The 27,083-nt window shown below is 37.9% G+C and overlaps 3 protein-coding genes and 1 pseudogene across 5 annotated transcripts in view; all 4 read right to left on the minus strand.

Moving 5' to 3' along the window:
* LOC110066282 (enhancer of filamentation 1-like) overlaps positions 1 to 5,796 on the minus strand; it is a 36,142-nt gene extending 30,346 nt beyond the window's left edge. Inside the window, exons 1-2 of one of the 2 annotated variants that reach the window (XM_089297411.1) lie at positions 5,621 to 5,796; positions 5,364 to 5,509 (exon numbers count right to left, since the gene is read on the minus strand). In XM_089297411.1, coding sequence (XP_089153537.1) covers positions 5,364 to 5,378 — 15 coding nt within the window. In that variant the 5' untranslated portion in view covers positions 5,379 to 5,509; positions 5,621 to 5,796. The remainder of the gene's footprint in view (positions 1 to 5,363; positions 5,510 to 5,620) is intronic. The other variant, XM_089297412.1, reaches the window with a different exon arrangement.
* Positions 5,797 to 6,822: 1,026 nt separating this feature from the next.
* On the minus strand, positions 6,823 to 18,564 carry LOC149105974 (uncharacterized; annotated as a pseudogene). The gene is made up of 7 exons (XR_016209912.1): positions 18,499 to 18,564; positions 17,688 to 17,781; positions 17,390 to 17,524; positions 15,420 to 15,540; positions 14,818 to 14,879; positions 14,272 to 14,322; positions 6,823 to 13,394 (listed from the first exon to the last, which is right to left on the minus strand). The product of XR_016209912.1 is annotated as an uncharacterized LOC149105974 (transcript).
* LOC149105975 (uncharacterized) lies at positions 18,377 to 26,587 on the minus strand. The gene is made up of 4 exons (XM_089297423.1): positions 26,184 to 26,587; positions 21,938 to 22,204; positions 19,778 to 19,984; positions 18,377 to 19,559 (listed from the first exon to the last, which is right to left on the minus strand). The coding sequence occupies exons 2-4, from the start codon at positions 22,004 to 22,006 to the stop codon at positions 19,398 to 19,400; spliced, it is 438 nt and encodes a 145-aa protein (XP_089153549.1). The 5' UTR covers positions 22,007 to 22,204; positions 26,184 to 26,587; the 3' UTR covers positions 18,377 to 19,397.
* LOC149105976 (uncharacterized) lies at positions 22,668 to 24,070 on the minus strand. The gene has a single exon (XM_089297420.1). The coding sequence runs from the start codon at positions 24,004 to 24,006 to the stop codon at positions 22,858 to 22,860; it is 1,149 nt and encodes a 382-aa protein (XP_089153546.1). The 5' UTR covers positions 24,007 to 24,070; the 3' UTR covers positions 22,668 to 22,857.
* Positions 26,588 to 27,083: the final 496 nt, after the last annotated feature.

The following is a 27,083-nucleotide window of genomic DNA, read 5'->3' on the forward strand; positions in this document are numbered from 1 at the left end:
ACCAATTTACCTTGACCCAAAATGCACTACTGACTCAATTTTGGACTGACTGGTAAATATGGTGAACTCTCATTCAATGATTTCATATTGAAACAGACTGTTGTTATTCTTTGACACTACATCATGTACAGGTTAGTATGATATCAACGTTCCAGTTCCAATCAAAATTAATTATTATCCATTTTAAAATTTTTAAGCTGTCTGTGTTATCAACCTGTTATTTGATTTTTGTATTTCTTTTCTATTTCGAACAGTCTGGGTTCAAGCCCTGGCTGGGAACATTTTATTGTGTTCTTGAGCAAGACACTTAACTCTCACAGTGTTTCTTTCCACTCAGGTGTATAAATAAGTACTGGCAAATTTAATATTGCAGGGTAACCCTGCAATGGACTAGCATCCCATCCGCGGGTAGTAGAAATACTCCTAATCGCTTCATGCTACAGAAACCGGGATAAGTGCTGACCTGATGGGCCACCTGGCTCATATGCAGACTTTAATTTCACTTCAAAGTTGTTGTTTGCCTCTTTTTGAGAACGAATGCTCATGCAAAACATTGTACATGAAATGACTTGAATTTCAAGAGAATGAACGTACAGGTGACATGCATTTTCATTCGAATAGTTTTGCACAAAGACTCATTTTGCCACAGAGGCAAAAGTCAACTATTCATCCATGAGCTGGCTCAGGGGGTCTTTGATTTAGTTCTTGTATTATAAATAACAGCCTCTGTCTAGCGTGAAAACATGCTTGGATATTTGTCCCTGGACATTATCTCATCCGAGAAGCAAACTGTTCTGAGAGAGTAGCGCAAGGAAAACTGTGAATCTATGAGGAACAGATAATACCCAAGGACAAATATCCAAGTCTATATTTGTGCCAAATAGAGATGATTGTAATAATTAATCAACCTTCTACTATTTTTCGCTGCACACACAGTTTTGAAAATTGGGGAATATAACTCAAATATTCCCCGGTTTTACATGTAGCTGAGGCAGATTCAGTGACATGACACATTTAGGCTAATCACACACGGAATAGAACCTTCAGCAATAAATATACATTTTCAATACTTTTGATGCAACATATACTTTTTAAATATACTTTTGATTTCTTGTTATAAGCACTGTACTTGATTGCAAGTTACCTGATATTTGAAACTGGTTTTATATCCTATACCAAGCATAGTCAGACAATAAAAATTGATATCGGAAATCAATTGATGCAATCAATATCAATCCTCGATTGCTATCAATTGATATTGACAATTGATAACAATCAAACTCACAGAAAAATATTTTCTTTCATGATTGCCATCGATTGGCAAAAATCAATAGCAATCGATAATTCCTGTCTTGGAATATTGATTGAAAAAAAAACTCCTGAATAAGCAGCCAGACTATTCAAAGATGGCTTTGTTATTGAGTGAAGTAATAGCTGGAACAATACAAGACATTCATCTTTAGCATGCTACTAGATTATATTTTCCTTTTGGCCTACTCTGAGATCTTTTATTACATTTATTTTCTAATCCAAATAATTGAAATCACTAAACCCTGACTCTTCTATTTATTTTGCTTCATCTAAATGCTGATGCTACAATAAGACTGGATGGTTTCACACTAGCTACTCTGGCCTGAACTTCTTCTGGTGTTGTAAACCAGAAAAGAAAGATGTAGCCTAGCCCAAAATGTTTCTGTTGGTTGTTTCTGTTCTTGTTATTTTGTCTATGATTGTTAAAGATATGCAGGCTATGATTAATTGACTCAATAAAACCATTACAGACAAATTTTGTCAAACATTTTATCAGTGTAACTTGTAAAAGAACAAAAATAATTTCCAATACACCGCATATCGATTACTCCGAAACAAAGTCAGTGCAAGGATTAAACGTGCTAAGGAAAGCTATAGTAGATCACTACTTGAAGAGAACAGCGGCGATTCTGAATCTTTCTGGAGGTCTGTGAAGAAAATAATGCCGGACACGAAACAGAAATCTATTCCGACCTGTATCAAGGCAGAGGGCAAGATTGTTACTGATAAACAAAACATTTCAGAATTGTTTAACACTTACTTTACTTCTGTTGTGAACAAGTTATTTGAATCATGCCGGTATGCAAGACCAGTTTTTAATTCTACAACCGAGGAGCTGTTTACAAAGAATCATTTTGAGTTCACAGCAGTGGGTAAACCGTTTGTGCTCAAGCAACTTAAATGCCTAAAACTCAAGAAAGCTACAGGTCTAGATGGTCTACCTGCTAGACTTTTAAAGGACAGCGCAGTTGTGATAGCTGACTGTGTAAAACATTTGATAAATCTTTCTATTGAAACTGGTGCAGTCCCGTCTGAATGGAAGCAAGCAAAGGTTGTACCCTTGTTCAAATCTGGAAACAAAGATGATCTGGACAATTACAGGCCTATATCAATTTTACCGATCTTGTCGAAAATTCTGGAGAAAGCTGTCTTCCATCAGCTACATAGCTACCTATCAGAAAACTCTCTTCTCTCGCCTTATCAATCGGGGTTTCGCGCAAATCATTCAACTCAGTTGGCCGTTACCTTCCTTACAGATAAAATTCGTGGTCATATGGACAAAGGGCTATTGACGGGGGCAGTGTTTATTGACCTGAAAAAGGCTTTCGATACTGTTCCTCATGACGGTCTTTTAAACAAGTTGTACAGATATGGAATTCAAGACCAGCCTCTCTCGTGGTTTGAGAGCTATCTCACTAACAGGACTCAGAGAGTGTCCATTGAAAATCACCTTTCTTCTGCCGCCAACATCAGTAGCAGAGTACCTCAAGGTTCCGTGTTAGGGCCTCTCTTGTTTATTCTTTACATAAACGATCTTCCTTTGGCCGTTGGTCTGTCTAGTGTTATGTTATATGCCGACGACACCGTTATTTTTACTGCTGCTTCAAACATTGACCAACTACAGCTGAACTTAAGCCTTGATCTCAATAACGTCTCTAACTGGTTAACAGCAAACGGTCTTTTCCTCAACCTAAAGAAAACTGAGTATGTTTTATTTGGAACTCGGCAAAGGCTAGTCAGATCTGAATCTCATAGTCCGCTTTGCATGGAAGGAAAGGAAGTCAACCAAGTAAAGTCGTTCAAGTACCTAGGAGTCTTGCTAGACGAGTGTTTATCTTTCAACGATCACATAAGCTATTTAAGGTCAAAAGTTGCTAGCAGACTTGGCCTCCTGTCACGATTACCAGGTTGTTTAACCACGGAAGCAGCAAATAAGATCTATTTGTCCACGGTGCTACCGATATTAAGCTATTGTGATACGTGCTTTTGCCCTCTGGGAAGCACTAACAGAAAGACTCTTGAACGCCTGCAACGACGAGCTGCGAAAATCGTATACAGTTTTAAACCTGACATAGCCACGGAAACAATACTCGAGAACCTACGCTGGCCCTCTCTTACAAAAACCATGGAAAAGCACTGTGCACTGTTAGTTAACAAGTGCTTGGTCGGAGAAGTTCCTCTATACTTTAAAGACTATTTCCTGTTACGCTGCCAGAGCGACAACCAACATGTTTTTAACAGATGCACTAGATCGTCAATCACTGACATTATACTTCCTAAATTTCATTTAGATGTCGCTAAAAAGTCTTTTTATTATCATGGTGCATGCACATTTAATAGCCTTCCAACGAACATAAAGATTTTGCCACCTAAGGAACGTTTCAAGGCTATCTCCGATTTTTTTTCTTAGGTTATTTTTTAGAACATTTTCAATTCTATATCCAATTTTTATGAGAACGCTATTACCTTTTTAAGCTTTTAAATTTTTTAAACATTTCAGCGTATCTTTTAAAGTAGTTAGTTTTTTTATAGATATATATTATTTATACATGCTCTTTTTATTTTACGTTATACAGGGCCCCCGTTGATACCAGTCCTGCGACTGAAGGGGTCACCCTGTTTAAATATTGATTATTATTATTATTATTATTAGATAATAATCGATACCAATCAATGAATCAATTATTATTGATTATTAGAAAACAGTCCTAAGAATATACGCATACTGATTAGTTAAAAATCGTGTTTCTGTAACTTGATAGAAACACAGAACTAGCATGAGCTGTTGACGTAATGATGGCGCAAGCAAAGAGAATTTACATTTTGATAATCAAAGTTAACAAGTTGTATTCCTTTTTTTTGTTGCGGTGTTTTCTAAAAGAAATAGAAAACATGTTTTCCATGTTTCTATCGAGTTATAGACACACTCGTGAAAGTTTGGGAGAACTCGATAAAGCTGCGGCTTGTGTTCCCACAGCATTCCTCGTTCTCCCAAACTTCCACTCATGTATCTATAACGCGACAGAAACACAGTACATGTGTTCTATTTCTTAACTATCGCCAATTCCTCGATTTTTACCAATTATAATCATAAAAATTACAATTTCCTCGATTGTGATTGGTTTAACAAGTCCTATTTTCCACTAATTCACTTGCCAAGTTGCTATCGGACAGTTTGTTATCAAACAGTTCAATAAGCCAATCACATTCAAAGTTGTAGTTAAATCAACCAATCACATTCAAAGTTGTACTTATGAGCCTGCGTGCATACGCGCACTTTCGTATCTTTGGCGCCTAATTGCCGGTAGGAGGCGCGGTGGCCTTAGAATGTTTACATCTCCTTTGTAGGTATTTTAATGCAAATTTTTCCTTTCTTTCATAACTTGGTTATTCTTCTTTTCTCGGAAATTGTAATTTTTATGATTAATTGGTAATAAGACTTCATTTCCTCCAATTCAGTCTGTAATCATACTCGTGATAAACAAATTGGACTCCCTCTGCGGTCCTCCAATTTTGTTATCACTCATATGATAACCAACCAAATTGGACTCCACTCTGTCCTATTACCATTACTTATGGGCAATTGATATCAATCTTCGATTCATATCGATTGTTATCTATTAAAATCGATTATCAGTTTATGGATTGACTAGGCCTGGCTTATGGCTTAACAATCACCACAACAACCATAAACAGCATACGTTTGAAACAAACCAACTTGGTAATTGCAACAAATCGTCCAAGTTGGGTACGAACCATCTGTGACGGTCCATGGGAACACTAACGAAACGTTCGGTACGTGAGCTTATATAAAAGATGACAAACAAAATGTGTCAGGAATAATTACTGGGACAAGTGGCATTCCAGAAAAAGATAAATTATCAAGTCAAAATGAAAATAACGACGTCAAAAGAAAAATAATTTATACCATTACCATCTTCCACATTGTGGTCTATGCCTGTGCAGTGCCTATCTATAAATTTACAATCTGTAAGCTTATTTTAAATGTATATAAAACACGAAATGATCTTGGTATGTCAATCGAAGCTTACCGGCGGAGCGGACATGTCAGCACCCTGGTCAGTTAACTGTTAACCACGCAAGTTCGTCTTTACAGTTGGTCTTGTTACTGCATTCGTAGACTTAAGAGGAAAATCTAAAAGAAGTCAAACTGGAACAGACGAAACCTCGTTGGGAACTGAAATGACACCGACACAAAAGTCAGACATAGGAGCTAACTGTTGACACGGTCAATTGCGACGCTGTCGTTAAAACAAAAGACCTTTTCGTTCACATAATGTTTATCTACCTTTTATAGCACACTGAAAAACCAGTTTTGTGCCCAGTTGACAAAATGATCACCTTTTCTTGTATCTCGTCGGTGATATGTGATGAACAGCAATCTTAAAGAAATCACAAATGATTTGTGCATATTCCTGAGTGCATTCCAGAATAGTGACGTATCCAACATACCCGAGCCCCATTTGTGAATACTTGACCCACGCGCTTCCGGTTACATCCACACCTTCCTTGGGTACCTCTGCACGTAACCCTACAATACCCTTTACGCTTTTGTGAGTCTGTGAGGATAGGGAGTTACCCACCAACTCGAATATTCTTGTTTTTTTCTGAAATTAATCGCGGGGAATCGCGGGGCTCGTGCGCTTGTCAACTGTCAAGGAAGATACAGGGATACCTTTGGTCAGAACCAAGAGTCCTGATTCCGGTAAGAACTTCATGTACCGTAAGGGAAGGTGCGTTTTTTATTGGGCGGGGGGTGGGGGGGGGGTGGGGGGTGGGCCGGGGCTTCGGAGGGGGGGTCATTAGCAAATTTTTCACAAATTGTGAAGGGTCAAACCTGTTTTATTCGCAACCGGGGGAGGGTAACAGTTTTTTTTGGCAAGGAAAAAATTACTCCACGTCGCTTAGTTGACTCTTATTTGCTAACAAACACGCGAAGTGCATAGAAACTTAAAACTTGTATATACAAGCAAAGCTACCAGTCAAGATTAATCTAAATTATTTACAGGTGTCGAAATATTAAATCAAAAAAACTATCTTGTCCCAACTAACATAATAGTCTCTCTCGACCAGTGCCCGCTTTCGTCCATATTTTGACGGCAGTAATGTTTCCGCGCGGGGTTCTGGTATAAAATCAGTCTCCGGTGACGATTCGTTACTTAACCTACTCTGGCTTGAACCGACAACTCGATCTACCACATTACTTTGCGAGTCAGTTTCAACCTCGGAAAGTGAAGAGGTCACTTGTTGCTGCACATTTCTTAGCGGGGGCTGCCGAGGTTGTTGACACTCCATCCAATAATCGGGGACGGAAACCGTAAGCGCGCGCCATTTCAAGTATTTATGTTGTTAAAGGGGTTATTCTCGAACGGCTTGGGGGTCGAATAACTTCTCGCCCGATTGAGATTCGAACTCGGGCCGGGAAGAAAATCCCAGCCACGCCGAACATTTTTGTTGTTTGAATTAATCGATTGACTTATTTAGTTAGAATTTTTTTGGTTTTTTTTTTGCCGCTTTGGTTTATTTTTTATTTTTTTTATTTACTTATTTATTTATTTATTTATTGATTGATTGATTGATTTTTTTAAATTTCTTTTTCTTTTTATTTCTTCGTCTTCTTCATTTTTTTCCAACCTGTTTGGTGTTGCAATTGTTTTTCTTAAACTGATTGACTGATTTTTTTGATTTTTTTGATTTTTTCGAATTCGTTTGTATTTTGTTGTCGCTGTTGTTACGTTGTTTATGTTTCGGGTAAACGTTTCCCGTATTGCCGTCCATCTAACAGAGTTATTTTCTGCGTTATCGAGACTTGTTTGCTTTCAGTCTAAGCTTTGCTTTTCCCGAACTTTAAGAGTTTTAAGACCGAGGCAGTTCAGGGCCTAAACGATTTGTTAGTGGGAAGCAATTCCATGACTCGGTTTTCCAGCGGCCAATAGCGACATAAACAATTAACATGGGCCAACCTCTGGCTTACGCAGAATACATATTGGCTGGTTTTCTTGAAATGTCGTTGATTGAGGATGTAGAAGACTTTATGCGACCTCGAGAGAAGTGGCCGATCAGCTTCTCCCCCGATTGAGATTCGAACTCGGGCCGGGAAGAAAATCCCAGCCACGCCGAACATTTTTGTTGCTTTAATTAATCGATTGACTTATTTAGTTATAATTTTTTTTTGGTTTTTTTAACCCGCTTTGGTTTATTTTTTATTTTTTTATTGATTGATTGATTTTTTTCATTTCTTTTTCTTTTTATTTCTTCGTCTTCTTGGTTTTTTTTCCAACCTGTTTGGTGCTGCAATTGTTTTTCTTAAATTGATTGACTGATTTTTTGGATTTTTTGGATTTTTTCCAATTTGTTTGTATTTTGCTGTCGCTGTTGTTGTTGATGTTTCGGGTAAACGTTTCCCGTACTGCCGTCCATCTAACAGATTTATTTTCTGCGTTATCGAGACTTGTTTGCTTTCAGTCTAAGCTTTGCTTTTCCCGAACTTTAAGAGTTTTAAGACCGAGGCAGTTCAGGGCCTGAACGATTTGTTAGTGGGAAGCAATTCCATCACTCGGTTTTCCAGCGGCCAATAACGACATAAACAATTAACATGGGCCAACCTCTGGCTTACGCAGAATACATATTGGCTGGTTTTCTTGAAATGTCGTTGATTGAGGATGTAGAAGGCTTTATGCGACCTCGAGAGAAGTGGCCGATCAGCTCAGCTACATCGTGTATGGATAAATTGTAGCAAACACCGCATAGGAAAACACCCGTTCTCGTTCGCAGTGAGTCCACCAACTGTAAGCAAGTCTTAAGTTGTGCGGTACCGCTTAACTTGGCAGACATAGCGATATCTTTGAATTGAATAAGCGCGCAATGACAAGCAGCATTCGCCAACGATACTCAGCAATTACAATTAGTTTTGAAGTGTATGTCTGTTTTCAAATTTCCAACCGTTACCTTTTGGCTTGCTAACTGTTTGGAATCCTGTCCGAATACGCCTCAATTTGGGCTGAAAAATGCGCAATTCTGACTGACGACGGTAACGAATATATAACGCTGGAGTTTCTAGCGTCAGGTCTATAACTAGCAGAATACAGTCCCACTCTTTGACTAAGCGGAACCGGAAACTAGCATATCAGCACGTACTATACACATCTTAATTTGCTATATGCTATAGTCTTTACTTTGGTGTTTCTGGTTCATTGCTAACAGCAATATTTATTGTCGGATACATCTTGCAATGCATTATGGGTAGCTATACTGTTGTGGCACGGAATGCTACCTCCCGACAAATCCACGCATTTTACAAGTCTAAAAGCAGGTCAAAACATTCACACTTTCATAGACACGGTGGCTACTGCTTGTCATGTAACTGCCAAAAATACCGTTTTTTTATACGCTTCGAAGTGACCTGCTTTTAGACCTGCTCTGTTTTGGCCTGACACAGTCGCAAACCAAGTTTCGATCTTTTAGTGCTTAAAAGCACTCTTGGAACCGCGAACTGCCGCAAACATTCAGTTCTTCGAATGCCGCATGTCAAGTTACCGATCGCCAGACTTAAATGATGTCCTTTGACCACCAAAATAGCTATTTAGAAGATATTCTGCCACTTACACGTTTACAAGCTCTCGGTACGTGGCACAATCGAACTTCTTGTGACAAAATATCGACATCGAGGCTACTACGTCATGTGCCTCTATTTCTCAGACCCAGTCTGCTCAGGTGGGGCGGGACGCGGCTCATCATCGTTAAGTCAGTAAAAGAAAAGCAATGGCTTCAAGGAAAGGTCCACTTAAGGTGGAATGGTCCTCTAAAATGGACCAAAAAGTTTGTTGAAATATGGCGAAGAAGAAATAAAAAGTGACGCTGACATGTCTTCAACACGTCTCTGCAGTTACACAATCCTGTGCAAGCCAAGCTCGCCTTTACACACTTACAACGACTTGCGCATGCAGTCTTGCATGCAGCTGCAGCGGATGAGTTCGTAGCACGTGTCCTTCATCTGTGGCATTATCATCCGCACTGGAATCCGAGACTTCATCACGTCATCATGTTGCCATCCCCATTCAGAAGGGCTTAGAGGAACTAGTTGCGTCGTAAGAGTTTGGGCCCAAACGTGCCCACCTTAATGCACTGAATGATTGGTGTGCTGCACGAGTGCCTCTTAGGTTGGAGGAATTTTCCCAGGGTCCTACACTTCTTACAGAAGAGTTCTTGTCTGGCTACATTAACCTTTGTTAGGTTACATGTACTTGTGCGGTTGTAAAGGAGAATGGCTAAACGTTCAACCACAGTCAAGCAAGTATTGTCGACCACTTCAGGTAACGAGGATAGGGTCAGCAGTGTAGCTGTAAGCTCGGGGAGTACACCTCAGATGTCCCAGGCTGTCTTCTTGCCACGGCCAGCGAAGAAGGAAACTGTGTCACATCCAGTTAGCTCGTGGAACATGGGAAAACCAAAAGCTCTCTCGCAACCGAACGCTGCATTATCATGCAATAGAAATGCGGAGAGATGTAAAGACATGAATGATCATCGCAGTTAGGTAAACAACTTTGTCACTTGTGAAATGAATGCCTGAAAAAACTTCAGGCTTAAATAGGATTAGTGCCTCCAGGAGCTTTCGCGGGTTATCGCATTGCGGAATGAGTAACGATCGATGAAAAACGAAAAAAAAAGACATAAAAAAGGGGTTGCGTTTCTTTGAGATGATCTATCTACATCTGCATAAAGGGGTTTCCCACAAAGGGATATACCCATTGCTGCCAGACTAAAGGGTTAAAAAAAGTAGGGGGAGGCAAGTTAAATTATTCTAATCTTAACCCTTTTAGCCCTAAATTGCTGGGAATTTTCTGCAATTTAAATTAATACACCCCCTATACCCATGTACGGCACACCATTTGAAAGCTTCTGATCTGTGTATTCCAAAAATCGCATCAACAACCACTAAGGAGGTGATAGCTTTGACAAATAAACGGCACGCAATCCATGCAGAAGTGATACTTTTAAAAATTGTTCCTAGAAGATTGGAACATAAGCAGACAAACCGATTCCCTAACTAAACTGTAGAACTTTTGTGTCAGAAATTTTAGGGGTTTACATTTAAGGTAGTCCATTGGTAGTTCATTCAAGTAGTTCATGTAGCAGGTCCATCGTGTTGGTCTATATGCTAGGGGTCAGCGAAATGTACCAACCCAAAAGAAAGATTAATAACTAAATTTTCCAATACATAATAAAGGAATTTCAGTTACAGTGTATTTCCAGCCCCATATCTTCGTTTAAAAGCTGAAATTAAAAGCACTCCACTGATCGTACAAACAGCAAAGGAAAGCCGCAAAGTACAAGTTTCTCTGTCTGAAATCGACACCTTACTATCTTTAAAGATATTTGACAACGCTAATTACCTCACCGGAAATTAATTTGTTGTTTTAACTGTATACTTGTCATATCGATTAAGGCCTCCGGTGATGCTTCAAACAGCAAAGGAAAGCCGCAAACCCTTCACCTATCGCCTGTGCGACTTACTTGTCTACCTAAACTTGTATGTATGGAGGATATGTTCTTATTATGAGTTTGCCCGTGAATGCTAATTTATCCCATACTGTATAAACCAAAATAAAACCCTAAATCTTATTTTAAAACCTACAATTAAAAGCACTCCACTGAACCTAATTGTCTCATTTACTAACTCCCAGAGTATATTTTGCTTCCACAGAGAGATAAATCGTGCGCGACATAAGCGCGACAAAACTATAAGAAATCACTATCCAAAGAAATGCAAGTACGCCAGCATAAAGCGATGACGTCACACAATACGTCATCGCTTAACAATGGTTTGAAAGGAGAGAATGAAAAAGTTCAAAAAAGTCAAAATCTTCGTAAATATTAGGCATACCCCTAAACTATACCTTATTTTACAGCTTTCAATGAATAGGTTAATAACAGATGCATTACAGGCCGCACGATTGTTGCAGAAAGAAGTTCCAAACTTCCAAGGGTGTAAACTAGATCGTGTATAGGGGGAGGGGGGGTCACAATTTTATAACAAACTGCGAGGCCACAAGCACAAGTGATCTCCCTAGGCGAAAGGGTTAACTTGTGGAAATTTTACTGTCCAAAACATTCCTGGGCAATAACCTCTATTCTTTGATACTTCTACAATATGTCTGGGTTATTGACCAAGTGTGAGGTCAAGATGGCTGGATATTGGCAAAGTTCTTTTTTGCGAGTTTATGGACCGAGACGGAGTCCAGGCCCATAAACTGGCAAAAAAAGAACGAGGCCAATATCCAGCCATCTTGACCGAACAAGCTTAGTCAATAAAGGATTTATTATATGGATTTCGGGGAAATTTTTCTTGCGGGACACGGCGGGTAGTCCCGAGCGGGCAAGATAGCTCCATCTTGCCCGCTCGGGTAGCCAATCACGGCGCAGGATTTGTTTCATCTTGCCCGCTCGCGGAGCTAGCCATATAATAAAGTGAGTTTCTGCATGCTTCAGTGTTTGGTCTTAATTCAATAAACTTGTCTCAGTGGTAGTGTCGTAATTGACAATTGCGCCTTTTGATGTACCTTGGCATTTCAAACGTTGATTCACCATGAACAGCTTTGTGGAGTAACGAAAGGCGAGCCATTTTCCTTCTCTTTGAAAAGGGAGGCTAATCCAGGTCGTTTAGTAAATTTGTCAGTAGCTTGAGTTTGGATATGTTCAGTGAGTTACTTCCTCATTCGCTTTATGGCAAAAAAAGCAGTGACGTCACCTATTGTAATATATATGCCAACCAGAGAAGTATTGGCTGGTGAAACAAAGAGTTCTTTTGTGCAGCTTTTTGTACAACAATGTTTGTAAATAGTTATATTCCCTATAACGATCTACATGTAATGTAGTTAATAAAAATGTAAAACTAATGTTAAGTAAATTACTATATATACATCATGTTAGTACAATAATGAGAACCGCTTCCAACTCGTTGGTTTTTTAGTTGTTGTGCCAACCAGAGAACTATTGCTTGCTTCGCTATTTGGTTACGTTGCCTTGCTTTTTTGCTTGATATTTTGGTTGCGTTGCCTTGCTTTTTTCGCTGCTTTTTTCGTTGCGTTGCTATTTTCGCAGCTTTCTGCTTGCTTTGCAAGCTTTATTGCTTGCTTTTCTGGTTGCATTGCGTTGCTTTTCTCGTTGCTTGTTTGGTTGCGTCGCATTTTTCGCTGCGTTGTTATTTTGGTTGCGTTGGTTTTTCGTTAGTTTTTTGGTTGCGCTGCGTTGCTTTTTTGGTTGCGATAATATAAAAATGTAAGCCACAAACTTTAAACCAAGCGGAGATAAAATTCTTGAGTATAACTACCTAACGTTTCCTTTATACTCTATTTTATCTTTCCTAATGCACTTATGCGCATATTATCTGGTTTTGTTATCAACCTTTACTAGATAAAAATCTCGCAGGCAGTTCTTTTTTTTTAGTTTCTACAATGCATTTGATATCTTACTTGACCATTTTTGCCGTATAATTTATCTGATTTTGTCAGCTTTTTTATAACTCCTTTAAATGTTGTATTTATTTGCTTGTTTGTTGTGACTTACAGGTCACGACTTCAAACTTCACTTCATTGCATCACATACATGTAATTCTGGGATTTATTCCCATTCAACTCAACACAATATGTGGTGTACATAAGGCAACCTCTGTCATTGCAGCAACCTTTGCTCACTTCCATTCGCCTAAGCGTGAGATTACAGGGCACTGCTCATGCTCAGCATAGATTTACAAAGAACTTGGGGACGGGAAAAGCTTTCTCTGCTGCATTGTACTCTCAACTTGTCTTGTTGCAAATAGAGAGGGTGTCGTATAAAGACTACACACCATTTTAATACCATTTAACTCGGTCAGCAACGTAATTTATCACCGGTCGCTCGCTGTGACTATCTAAATCAGCCACAAACTACTCTACTCTAACGCAACCCTCTTTATGAAAATTGGCCGTGTGACACAGGCGGCGGAATTATGTGACCGACACTAACTAAACGATTCTTTTTCATCTTGAAGTCACAGCTCGCTCCTTGCTAAAGTCATAGTCGTACTACAAGTGGAGAAAAAAACAAAGAAGTAAGTATAAACTCATTTTGGCTGAGAAGATATGAAACAGAAAAACGGTTTAGCCCGCAATGCACTGTTTATCTCCTCATGACTATTTGAAACACCTTTTGTTACCACGTAGAAAGAAGAGCTAACCTTAAGGCGATTCCTCAGAAATAAAATTTGTTGAACGATTTTTATGAAACTTTCCCTGAATGTTGCCTATCAAGCACTGTTGAAAAATACAATAAACAAGACAGGTCTCCATGATCGCAAAACACATTAAGTGATGCGCCAATCTTACCCCATTTGTCTAACACGTGCGTTATTTCATAGGATCACGTTACATTATGCGGTAGCTGGAAGCAAAGTTTTTTTAAACAAATACTTGAAAAAAGAAAGCGTGACAGGTAGAAAGTCTCAAGCATATGCAACAACGTAATATACAATTTATGGAAAAATTAACACCATTTTAAACAGCATCGACTCAAAACGTCCCTCGAGTCGTTGTTTTCAAGGTCATACTTTGTCTCCTCGACTAACTCTTTTGTGCCCTTGGCTATATCTTTTTTTCCTTCCGAAAAATTTTCAACGTAAGGAGAATAATTTGTACACCAAAATTATATAATAAAAAATATGTCACCATTTAAGAGAAAACTAGCATTCATTTCGCAGTCGAGCTTAACTTGAAAAGAATCTCTTGATGTCATGTATGTGCACGCGCTTGTTTGAGCGCGCTAATGACGCGAAAATCTGCCCGGTAGGGATGCGCAATGCAATTCTGAGGAATCACCTTAAAATAATTACCATCGTTTTATTTTCATTTGAGTAAAAAAATGACACTCCTTGATTTCTTGAGAAAATGATTTTATTCAACGTACCTTTGTGTTAATGTCGCTAACAGATAAGCTTTGCATATTTGGAATCGCGGGCTGCAAAAGAAACATGAAACATCTACGTGTCGTCAATAAGCAAAAAAATTAAGACTAAGAAATGGGTCATGGATCACTAAGTCGAGATTAGTAAACTCGAATTTTGTTATTGATACAATTAGTAATTATGGCCATTAGGCCATATAGTAAATTAAAATTCTAACTTGGCTCCACGACTTAGAGAAAAAATGAAAATTCATATATATCCTTGCTCCCACAAGCCACGGAGTAAACTCAGAATTTTGATATTCCAAAAAGATACTGCAGAACGTTTAAGCCACACGGTAGGTCACCACGTCCCGAGTCAGTACAAAAAGTACAGTAAAATTATTCACCAGATTACCTGACTAGACTCTAGATTGCGAGTAAAGCCATCTAGCATCACGCAAAAGGGTGACAGGGTACGGTTAACCAGACTAGTGTCATGCCCTTTGATTGGTCGATCAAATGATTGATTTGTTGGTAACTGAGTGCAAACAGGGTTATCAAACTTACCCCAGACTTCTTCCATAACATATCAAACTTGGAATTAACTTCAAAAGGAAGGCCTTCAATAGCTACAAACAACGAAGATAATCAAAGTGCTCTGCGAGTAAACTCGTGAACTTTGCAGTAAATGATGATCGATATGAGCTAACCCTTGTGTAATATCATGAATTACTCTTCTCATGCATGTAAATATTACTGTTTTAAGAGGAAAATTACAATAAGCAAAAACCAGGGCTTCTTTAACTTAAAATTAAGGATTTCCACAAACTTTAAGATCTTTTCTCCAGACTTCATGCCCACAGCAATAAGGTTATTCAGAATCACATTTACAGTCACAAGAACCGACCAATGACAGCTGACAAACTTTACACAAGTCTTTCAGCCAATACCATCAGAGCTAAACTAACCAATCACTTTAAACAGACCAGACTTATAACCTCATTGACTCACTAACACTATTCACTTGACTCTGAAGATGACTTCTTCTCAGGTTGTCAAAACGTCAGCCACCAACAACACTTCTTTTCAGAACTACCTTCACCCACAAGATCACACGAGACGAACTACTTTTAATGATTTTGTAAAACACATGAATAGACGTACAGTACCTGAAGATGCCGCAACTTTAGGAGTAACAGGAGGAGGTGCCTGGTAACCTGGCTGTGGTTACCAGGGTCCTGGAGCCTGAGCCTGACCATACCTAAGTGAGGCTTACATGTGATGTTGTCACTAGAGTCCAGAATAACGCATTTGAAACTTATAAGCGAAAAACTTAAAACTCATTTAGTTACATGCATGTCTAAGAGAGAGATGCAACAGAATGCCAGTCTGCTATTAGAGACAGAAGCTGCATCTCTGGTTGAAAGCTACAAAGAAATGTAATGTATAGAAACAGCTCCCATTATAGCAGACTCCCACTATTACAGAATTTCAGGCACTTCAGTTGGTACCAAACTAACGTTTTTACTGTTCTTCTCCCATTACAGCAGACATGTATACGTATCATGTGACATAATTATTCTGCAGTCTTGGAATGTCTACTAGTTTTTACCTTATTTTGACCTACTTTACATGTATATGATTATGAATCAAAGTAAATGTGTACTACAAATGAAAAGAAACTGGAATCTCAAGAGTGTAGCAGTAGTGAGTATGTGACACTACATAACCAACAAATTGGCTCATGTTCATTACAACCCCAGGGGGGGGGGCACTGCCATATATGGGCTATATAGGTATGTGCCGCTGTGAAGGGTATGGTTTTCAAGCAGTTTACTCTAGGATAGGGTATATAAATTAGAGCGTTTGGGTCTAGAATAGGGTATAATTTTTCACAAAACTGACTAGTTGGTTGAAGATTTTATCTAGACTAAGGAAACCAGGAATTGTCACTCAAAAATATCAAAAAATCAAATCGGCAAGTTTAAATTTACACAAATCAGCCTGCACAGTGTTGATAGATGGGGGGGATCTGGGGAGTTTACTCTAGTATAGGGTAGCAAAATTCAGCTGAACTTGCTCTGGTATAGGCTAAGGGTTCCAGGGTCCCAGCGGCACACCCCCACCAGAAATTCCCAAAGTACCCCCCCAGGATTACAACCCACTACTGCAGACAATTTCCAACACTTATTTGAAAAGCAGATGATTCAATATTGAAACAAGTATTAACTATTTATTAACCAAGAATGAGGTCTTTACAGGAAACTCTCAGACTGAGACCTCAGTTTGAGTTTTTCCCATAAAGACTGAATGCCCGGGGGAGGGGGGGTACTCCCTTGTATGGGCTATATAGGTATGTGCGGCTCCAAAGGGTATGGTTTTTCAGCTGCTTTGGTCATCAATAGGGTATCGATTTTAGCTGATTTTGGCCATTTTAGTCATAAATAGGGTATGGTTTTTGCACTCTAGCCTTCATATGGGTATGTTTTTAAGAAAAAGCCAGTTTTTCATCATTATCAAAAAATCAACAAAAACCCTTCACAAATCATGTTTTCAGTAATTTAGCCTTGGTCTGAACTAGGGAACTAATTATAATGCAAGTCTGAAACACGGTTTTGATTTAAGGGTCAGGTCATAAATAGGGTTTCAAATTTTTGGTCAGGTCATAAATAGGGTAGGGAATATTGCAGATTTTGGTCATACAGTAAATAGGGTAAGGGTTTTGGGAAGTGGGTTGCACACCCCCTCCCAATTTTTCTGGGAGTACCCCCCCGCACCGAATGTTTGAGGTTAATAAGTTGTTTATTATATAGCTATTTGCTTCGTTTTTGCAAGCCCGCAATCAACCCATGGGCCTTACAGGAGAAGAATGCCCTAAACTTAGCCAATCAGAGTGTGCATTTATTGGCTACAAGAACATGCCACACATGATTGTATAATTATTGGTTATTTTATTGGTTATTGGTTATTTTAAAGGATAATTTCTGGATAGCGAAAGCATTTGTGAGCACATACATGTACATGTGTACAATACATGTACATAACATTTTGAGTTCATAGAAAAGTAAGCACTCACACTTGTGAGAGAAATATTGCAAACAACAATTTCCCTCTACATGTACATGTTACATGTACTTACACAATTAGGTGGTATCCAGGAGGAGTTTGTTCTCCTTTTGTTCTGGTTATTAACACAATATCACAAACAGCACTAGTAGCTGTCTTGCTAGACTGAATCTTAAGACAAAAAAATGCTTCCTCAAAGCTTTGTCATCTGCAAAATTAAAGAGAATGAATGAATGAATGAATGAATGAATGAATGAATGAATGAATGAATGAATGAATGAATGAATGAATGAATGAATGAATGAATGAATGAATGGAGAGATAAGAAAAGAGAGAAAAGATTATTCAAAACTGCACGCTCTTGTGTTTACCATCATCACAGGCATTTATAATTGCTGAAAATCCTGCCAGCACAGAATCATCTTTTCCAATAACTACCAGGTCTTCTATAACATTCTCTCTTGCCTGCATGATGAAATAGTGGTCAGAATAAAGTTCTGAAAAAAAAAAAAACCTCAAGAAAGCTCTGCCAGAACTTTATAGACTTTGAAACTTTTTTTCTAGCCTGTTGGTTTGAATTTTAGTAATTTTTTTTCATTACAGAAAGTTCAGAGATTAATTTGATCAAGTTTATTAATTTCAATACATGACAATACTGACCAGGGCTGGAGAGTAATGCTAGCCAAAAAGGGACAGGCTACCAAAACTGCAGTTTTGGCTAGTAGATTTTGGGCTTTCACTAACCATTTTGACATTTTAGTGGAAAGAAATCACGAATTATAATGAACACTGCTGACAAATAAAAGGATTATATGAGAAATTGCATCAATTGACTTTAGTATCACGTGTTCATGTACATGCTAGCAGTTAGAATTTATGTTTGTTCACATTTTTCCAACCATTTCAATTTCATTTATCAATTATAATTATGAAATCAACCTGGTTTAAAAACTTTTATGCCAAAGATAAATTTAAACCACATCATTATCACTGTACATACATGTACACATACGTTCAACCTAAAAGTGAAAAACAAATATCTAACACAAACAAACACAGGTTGAATAATTGAGCATTTGATTTATTCACGTATGTCACAAATATACTACAGCTGCAGATGAACTACATGAGCTAACAGTAGAATTTTAATTCATGCAGGAACAAAAAATTAACATAATGAACCTCTCGAGTGAAGCAGAGATAACATTTTCCTTCGTGCTGCCAAAACAGCCACAGTGGGCAGGGTGGTCAGAGTAGCCATGGTGGCCAGGGTGGTAAGGGTGGTGAGGCTGGCCAGAGTTGCCAGAGTTGCCAGAGTAGCAAGGGTGGAGGGGCTGGTGAGGGGAACGGGCATGACGGGGTGGCAAGGGAGGCAAGGGTGGTGAGGATAACGGGGTTGACAGGGGTGGTGGGGGTGGTAGAGGTGGTAAGGGCGGCAATGGTAGTGAGTGGGTTACAAACACAGTTTGTTTAGTCGAAACCAATGAATCACAATGGATAACAATTCTTCCAGTACTGAGCTCTGGGTGAAAAGAGGCACTGCTGGAGTTTTTACCAAGAAACATACACATTGACAAGTACACTAGACCACTAGACCTAGAACAATCCAAAATCCAGTACTCTAACCACTGACCACTGACCACTGCTCCTCCCATAGCAACAGTCAACAAAAAAATGACTTTAACTTGCCATTCAAACCTGAAATATCTAAGAATTAGAAAACATGCACCGTGTTTCTATCGAGTTACAGAAACAAGAGTGGAAGTTTAGGAGAACAAGGAATGCTGTGGGAACACAAGCTGCAGGTGAGTGTTTCCACAGCTTTTTCGAGGTCTCCCAATCGTTCACCAGTGTTTCTATAACTCGATAGAAGCACAGAGAACATGTTTTCTATTTCTTTTAGACAACACTGTGACGAAAAAAAGGAAAACAACTTGTTAACTTTGATTATCAAAATGTAAATTCTTTTTGCTAGCACCATCATTATGTCAAAGGCTCGTGCTAGTTATGTGTTTCTATCAAGTTATAGGAACACGATTTCTAACCAATCCTGACAACTGCCCTCTTCCTGGCAAAGTCAGTCATCCCACACATCCTCTTCCCGTCTTACTTATAAGTCTCTTCAGGGCCTGTTCTTTTCCCTTTTCACCAGTGAAAACAAGTGCCTCATCTAATTTAAATCCCAAGACATTGCCACACTTACATTTGGTTAAAGATGTTTTTGGGATAAAGAAATGCTTTGTCTGAAAAAGAAAATACAATTACATAGCCAAAATAAGATTGGTTGTATAATGAGCAATGTGTCTTACATGTATGTGTGATTAATTCCTGCAGCCTGACTTACATGTAACTCAGGATTGTGTCATTTGTACATTATTTTTCACTCAAGCAAATTATAAGTTATTGTATTTCACATGTTATCCAGAAGTATATAATAAACCAAAACGAAATTAAGCAAGACCTTTTCAGGATCAACGAAACAGCTTTGAACAATCCTGTTGACCACTGCCATCATCTCTGCCACTTCCTCCTCATTATAATCAACAGCACTGTCTGCCCTCCCTTCATCTTGATCAAGAAGCTGTATGTGCCTGGGCACTACTTTCTCAGAGAAGAGGCTCTCTACTATATTAAGATAGGCTTCTTTCATTTGGAGTTTCTCTAATATCTACAAAGAAACAAATTTCAAAATTAAGCTCCCTTGTGGTATTTTATTGATGTCAGTCTAAGGTAAAGCTATTACAAATAATTTGCCAAAAGTACATGTTGTAATATTTTTTTATTTTCTTGCTGTTAATGAATAACCCTCTATGACTCAATTCTTAAATACCATGACCACATCTGTAACATATAACTGTTTCCCAGCTAACAGTCTAGGGAGTTTTGAAACCCAGGTTTCATAAATTTCATTCTATATTGCTACCATCGATCTCATTCTTAATCTCCATAGCAATGTATGTCTGTTCAACAAAACTGTCTGTACACAGATCAAGTCACAATCACAAATATATAGTCTTGTGTTTGTAGCCCATCTTCATCTGTTGTCAGTGGTTATAGAGAGATTCAATTTTACAAGTACATTTAATTGTTTATAATGACTGCCTAATTTCTCATACGATCACTGGCTTACGTGTATTTGTATCATCAATAGGAGTACAGACTCACAGCTGACATCATCGTGAACAGTTTCAACAACATTTAGCATATGATTTTCTTTTCTCAATATAGCCAAAAATTGCATCTAAACAGGATTTCTTTATTTTAAGAGAAAAAACACCAGCAATCTCTACAGACAGTTAGCCTGAAGATCAGCTTGCAAATATAATGAATTCAACTGTTAAGTGAAAAAGATAGTGTAAATTATTGTAGTTTTGGCATGAAAATTTACCGCAATACAGTAGAAGCCTTTTTTTGCTGTGTTCGAGTATTTCATGAAAATAAACTAAACTTGGGAATAATTCGGTATGTTTTCAGGAATTTCCCAATGAATAAAGACCGTGATTCTATGGATCATTTTGGCTCAATCCAATTTAACTTTTAACCAGTGTTTTCCTCTAGTGAAGCCTCCATTTGACAATTTTGGATTTTGTTAACAGTGAAACCTGTATTAGGCAGACCCCATATTAAGCGGACACCCTCTTTTAAGTCGACACCAGCTTTAATAAGTCCCAAAATTTTTTCCCCACATTTACAGTAATTAAAAATCAACCGGCATTCAGCAGACACCTCTATTAAACAGATGCACACACCAATATTAAGACATTTTGTTGCACAAAACCTGCAATAAGCGGACACTTAAAGGGCTCATTTTACTTCTAAAGTTTCAGCTGAGACTCCTGTACATTGTTAAGCAATATCATTTTAAAGCTGAGTGATTATTCCAGATTGATGTAGTGATCGACTGGACATTGTGCTATGAGCAGTCTTAGCTAGTCTTTGATCTTACGTGCTAAGCTGTGTTACAAAACGGTTAATAATTGACTTTTATTGCACAACATACTGGAACCTGTTTTGAGCGGACAGCCTGTGTTAAGCAGACACAAGTAAGGGTGTCTACCTAGCAATCACTAGCAGGGTATCCACCTAATACAGGTTTCACTGTAATGAAAATAAAAAACACAGCAAGTAGATTTTTATGCATCTGTGTGTTTTTATTGATGATAAATTTGGTCATAAATATTACATTGTCAAAGTTGTATGGATGAAGGCAAGTGGATCTGCAGGCTACTTTGACAATAAACTTTATGATGCAATTTACCATCAATAAGAGGACAGATACTTAAAAAACCAGTGTCAATTTGTTAATTTAATTTCACAACTTTTATAAGACCCACATTCATAAATATCACATATTTTTAAAAGTATGGTATGGATTCACATACTTTGCCCCATGGAAACCAGAATTCAAATAACTTCCACTTCTATAATATTACTGACATTTTGATAACACAGACAATAAACTCTACTCCTTAGGTTCAACTAAATTGAAAATTGGAGTACAGATCAAACTCTGAAAAAAAAAAGGAAATTTCTCTTACTGATTCTCTAAAGTATTTTCAGAGAACCGCAAAAAAAATCAAGATTGTCAGAATTTTGTTGCATTACCTGCCTATATACTTACCTTTCCAGTTGCAAACAAAACAAGAGCATAATTCATTTGGCTCCTCATATCCAGTCTTGTTTCTCCCATGATGTTACATACATCTCTTTAAAAAGGTCATCTTCTCTCATTGTTGCAAAGGAGGATCCCAGCTCTATCAGTGTCCCTACACTGAGAAATGTCCTTTCAAGGAATGTCTGTGATTCAGCTTTTAAACTAAGGCAGTGTTCCAACCTTTGTTTCCCACCAACTTTACTGATAGGAATAACTGCTATTCTTGAAAAAACCCTGGAACGTACATTTCAAAAAGAAACAATCAATTACAAGTACAAAATACTTGATGCACTACACCTGAAACTGAGAATGCAATTCTCTTGGAATGATGGTTACCTACATGCAAAATCGTGTAATTGATAAACTGGTAAATAATTATCCATGTTGCAGTTATGCAACTTTAACATACTAATAACAAAACTTATAATTATAGGTTGAATAAACAGAAGAAGATGCGAACTTTTCTCGTAGGAGGTCTTTAATTCAAGTGGACGTTTCGCCCATTCGGGCTTCTTCAACACTAAGAATATCAATACTCGGAATAAAATTTACAAAAAGTGAAAAAGCCTTAAATAAGTTACAAAACAATAACTTACAAAGGGAACAAAGAAATAGAAAATTTTTTCACATAACATTACATAAGAATTACGTAATAATAAAAATAGCAAAATGCCCGCTAAAAAGCAAATAAAATCAAGTAAAATTTACAGCAGCAAGGTGGTGTTAATTGTAGCGAATCCTATTCCTGGAATTAAACTCACACCTTTTGTTGAGTCCATGAGGTGTGAGGGTGCATAATTGAGCACACCAAAAGGCCTCTCTTGTGAGCAATTACGGTCATCAAGACTATTATTATTGACACTAAGATTACACAGCTGTTCAATAATTCAAAATTCAAAATCTGCCGGAGCATGAGGCTCTTTGTTAAAATAAATAGCAACTTCACAAGTACGTTTTTTGGTGATCATAGAAGACTTGTGGTTGCGGAAACGAATTTTAAATTTGTTACTTGTGGAACCAACATATTGCACATTGCATTTCTTGCACGTAACCAAGTAGATGACATTTTTAGATATACAATTAAGAATCTGCGTAATAGGATACGTCCTGCTAGTACTAGTGCTAGTAAAGCAATTAGATTCCTTTAAATAATTGTGACATAGATCACATTTGGCTGTGCATTTAAAGCAACTCCGCTGATTATCGGGCGTGCGATGTTGCTCACGAGGCTTACTGCTCAAGATTTCTTTGATGTTTTTAGTTCTACGAAAAGCAGGAATGATGGACCCTACTGGAAAAATCTTTTTAAGAGATGGTGAATCATAAATAAGGCGCTTGTATTTCCTAATAATTCTACCAATACTGGGTAAGCAAGGGTTGAAATCAAGCACAAGCGGAAAAATTTGTTTGGACTCGTTAGGCTGGGGTTGAAGTAATGTTTGTCTAGGAATAGACTGGGCTTTCTCAAACTGTTGTGAAACCAAATTAGGGTTATAACCCCGGTTATATAGATAACCCTTATACTCAGAAGAGCGTTTACTAAATGCCTCATCAGTAGAACAATTCCTTTGGATCCTGGTAGCTACTCCATAGGGAATGGCCCTGGTAACATGGGCAGGGTGTGCGCTATTCCGTAGCAAGTAAATATGGTTATCCATAGGTTTGGAGTAGATATCAGTCTGGATGAAACCGTCCACCAGATTGAGAGTAAGATCTAGTATGTTAAGTGAATTGGGAGAAGAAACTAGAGTAAATTTAATGGTGGGGTACAAAGAATTAATATAATGCGTAAACTCATCGAGTTTAGCAGGCCCTTGGGTCCAAAGATCAAAAATGTCATCCCTATACCTCCACCACAGGTTGGGTTTAATTTCCCCTGATTTGGCTTTCTTATCAATAATTCCTATGGCTAGATCAGCATAACTGCATGCGTTTTTGGGACCCATAGCCGTACCATGAATCTGAAGAAAGTTGTCATCTTCAAAAAACGAATTATTGTGCTTAAGACAAATGTATACGCACATACGCGTATGCATATAAACATATACAGTATATACGCATATGCCTGATTAGTACATGTATGTATGAGCTAACCTATTGTTTTTTTCTTTTCTTAACAGGTAATTGTTGTTTTCAATGGCTTGACAGCTTGCCCCAGAGTAAGAAAGAGTTTTCTTTATTTTGAATACATGTATACAGTATATGCGCGTATGCCTTCAGACGACTTATTAGCAAAATGTAAGCTGAAACTAACATCTTGCAATTAGGCACTTGACACAAAATTAACTGACTGAATATTAATTAAAAGAGAGAGTATTTTGCCGTTAAATCATAAATTTACTGTTTTTTTGTCAAATAGAACTAGGGATACACGCTTCAACAATTTCATCTTCATGGAGCAAACACAACCGAAAGATAACATTTTTTTGACACAAAGTAAACACGGTCCAAGCAAGCAACTTGGAAACGCGTGCTGAAAAACACAACTTTTCCTTGAAGAAAATTAAAAATAACAAAATGTGAGCAGCGCATCATAGAAACTTCGATAAACAATTCTTTCATCAGGGAAAGAGTATTTTACCATTTGAATGAACGGTTTGTGTCAGATACATGCACATGTATAATGGGAGATATCATTTTTCCACAAGGTCTTCGGAATGCTTCAAAGTAGCCTTCAAACAGTAAACATCTCGCAAGCGACTTGCCAACGCATGCCAAAACACAGAACTTTTCCTTGAAGAAAAAATAACTAGACGTGAGCAGCCCACCATAGCAACTTTGGTAAACAATTCTTTGGCTAAAGAAGGATTATTTCACAGTTTAAATGAACCATTTGTGTCAAATAAAACTAGAGATATCATTTTTTCAAAGAGGATCCTCAGAACGGTTCAGACAATAAACATTTTGCAAATGACTTGCCAACACATGTCGAAACACAGAACTTTTTCTTGAAGAAACAATAACTAAACGTGAGCAGCTCACCATAGAAATTTTTGATAAACAATTTTTTCGTCAAGGAAAGAGTATTTTACCATTTGAATGAATGACCTGTGTCAAATATAACCGAGAGATTTCATTTTTTCGACTAGGATCTTCAGAATGCTTAATTGAGACAAATAAGCATTTTGCAAACGACTTGCCGACATGTGCCGAAACACAGATCTTTACATGTAAAAACATAGAGTTCACGTGTTAAAATAGGGAGTTCAAGAGACTGTTTCAATTTTCTTCCCATTTTTGGTAGCTAAAGATCAAGCAAGTGTTAATAAACGGTAGTTTGTCGGCGAATTTGCGAAGTGATCGCAAACTCAAAATATAATAGCTTTCATTGATCAGCACGATGTTTTAACAATAGGCTAATTTCGCTTTGAAGCATTTTCATTCCCAGAAATATAATGTCCTTTGTTTGACTAACAATGCTTCACATAAAGAAACCTATGGGAATGCATAACAAAGAGACATATATGCGCGTATACACATGCATATGTGCGTATATATACGCACATACATTGTATGTGTGCGTATTGACATACATGTATACGCAAAATATGCTCGTATAATATGCATATGCGTAGTTCGCATATATCTGAGCTCAACTGTAATTTGGGGCACCTCACTAACCTAGCAAGAAATCAGGCAGGCTCCTAAGTGCATACAACTATATCGGAAGTAAGTAATATACTAGGCTAAATAAAAATACATATGATTAAACAAGGGTATATAGATTATGATGAAACATTCAAAAGTTATAGTGGCAACGCAAAAAATATAGCGCTAGCAATTATAACTGATCTGTTGTTTCTGGTTGTTTCTAGTTATAATTAGTACACTAGTACAATTTGTTAGTTTTATAGCATTGGCTAACATGTACCGTCAACGGCCTTAAACCAGCTTACATGTAAACTATCACAATGTAGCAGGATGTATCCTGCTACATCGGTGCCAGTCATTAGCAGATGGCAGACTGAAGTTTGAATTAATAGTGCTTTCAGATAAGTTTACTTCTGAACTAGGTGGGGTTAAGATTAATTTCTGTGTGATTGTTCTTGGATAAAGTGTAATTTACTTCACAGCATGCACATGTTTTACACACGGTGTAAGCTTATATATTAGAGCTAATACTTTGCAACAACTACATGTACGTATACATGTACATTTAAGTAAAGTGAGTTAATTTTTTTTAAATAAAGTGATAATCGGGTCATTGCTGTACCTTCTACAACTCTAAAACATGGTATGTGGTGATACTGGAATGAAGTTTCCCAGCGCATTCGGAACACAAAAACGTTTGAGGCCCACAGTAACGGTATCTTATTGCAGTTGAAGTTTCCAGGCACCAAATACAAACTGCCCCAGTTGGAAGGGAAGATTTCTTAATGGCAACATAACCAAGACGATCTCTGATCTTAGTCCACTTTACCTCTTGCTGTATTCGGCGATTTTCATGAGTAGTAAACGCTCCTCCACTTCTCTGACGGCCTAAGGACAAAGAAGTAGTTTGCCTTCTTGAACCCCTTCTGTCAAGGAAAGTAGCTTTGAAAGAAACAGCCTTTAAACGCTTCAGGATTATGGGAACAAACTACCGCATAAGTATCAATTCGTCCGCCATGTTGGATTTAGATTGGGAAATTTTAAGCTAAACGAGGATTGGTCAGATTTCTACAGGAGGGAGAGGTCAACTTCGCTTGCGTAGCCATGCGATTGCGCGCCCGATGATCTTGGCCATTATGACGTCACTCGTAAGCCGGCCCGTGAAGTTTCAATGGCCGCTAAAATAATGACACCAGAAAAGTTTTTCATCCGATCATTGCTCAAAGAATTTGAAAGCGAGCAACAGACCACAGGAATAAGATAACCTGTTAATATTTTGTCCAAAAATACTTTGGTTTTCAAAAACTAGATGTCAAAAGGATCAAAAACACGCAAAATTTCGAGATCGCTTAATTGAAAACGTGATTTAAAAGTGAAACTTTGTGCTCACTTCATGGGCGATATCTGGAGAACCCAACAATGAACAACACAAACACAAAAATATGATCTTGATATGGTTTAAAACGTTTGAATGGTGATGAAAACGAATCATTTAAACTATGCATAAAAATGATCAGTGGGT

The sequence above is a fragment of the Orbicella faveolata genome, unplaced genomic scaffold (assembly GCF_042242905.1).
Source record: "Orbicella faveolata isolate gen_17 unplaced genomic scaffold, um_ofav_v1 contig_3, whole genome shotgun sequence".
NCBI lineage: Eukaryota > Metazoa > Cnidaria > Anthozoa > Scleractinia > Merulinidae > Orbicella > Orbicella faveolata.

Excerpts from the sequence above, each read along its gene's own strand:
- LOC149105976 (XM_089297420.1), bottom strand. The coding sequence starts at position 24,006 with ATGCATACGCGTATGTGCGTATACATTTGTCTTAAGCACAATAATTCG.
- LOC149105975 (XM_089297423.1), bottom strand. The coding sequence starts at position 22,006 with ATGGGAGAAACAAGACTGGATATGAGGAGCCAAATGAATTATGCTCTT. Across the intron at positions 19,985-21,937 it reads TTTTGTTTGCAACTGGAAAG|ATATTAGAGAAACTCCAAAT; the intron begins GTAAGTATATAG and ends GTTTCTTTGTAG. Across the intron at positions 19,560-19,777 it reads GTTTCGTTGATCCTGAAAAG|ACAAAGCATTTCTTTATCCC; the intron begins GTCTTGCTTAAT and ends TTTCTTTTTCAG.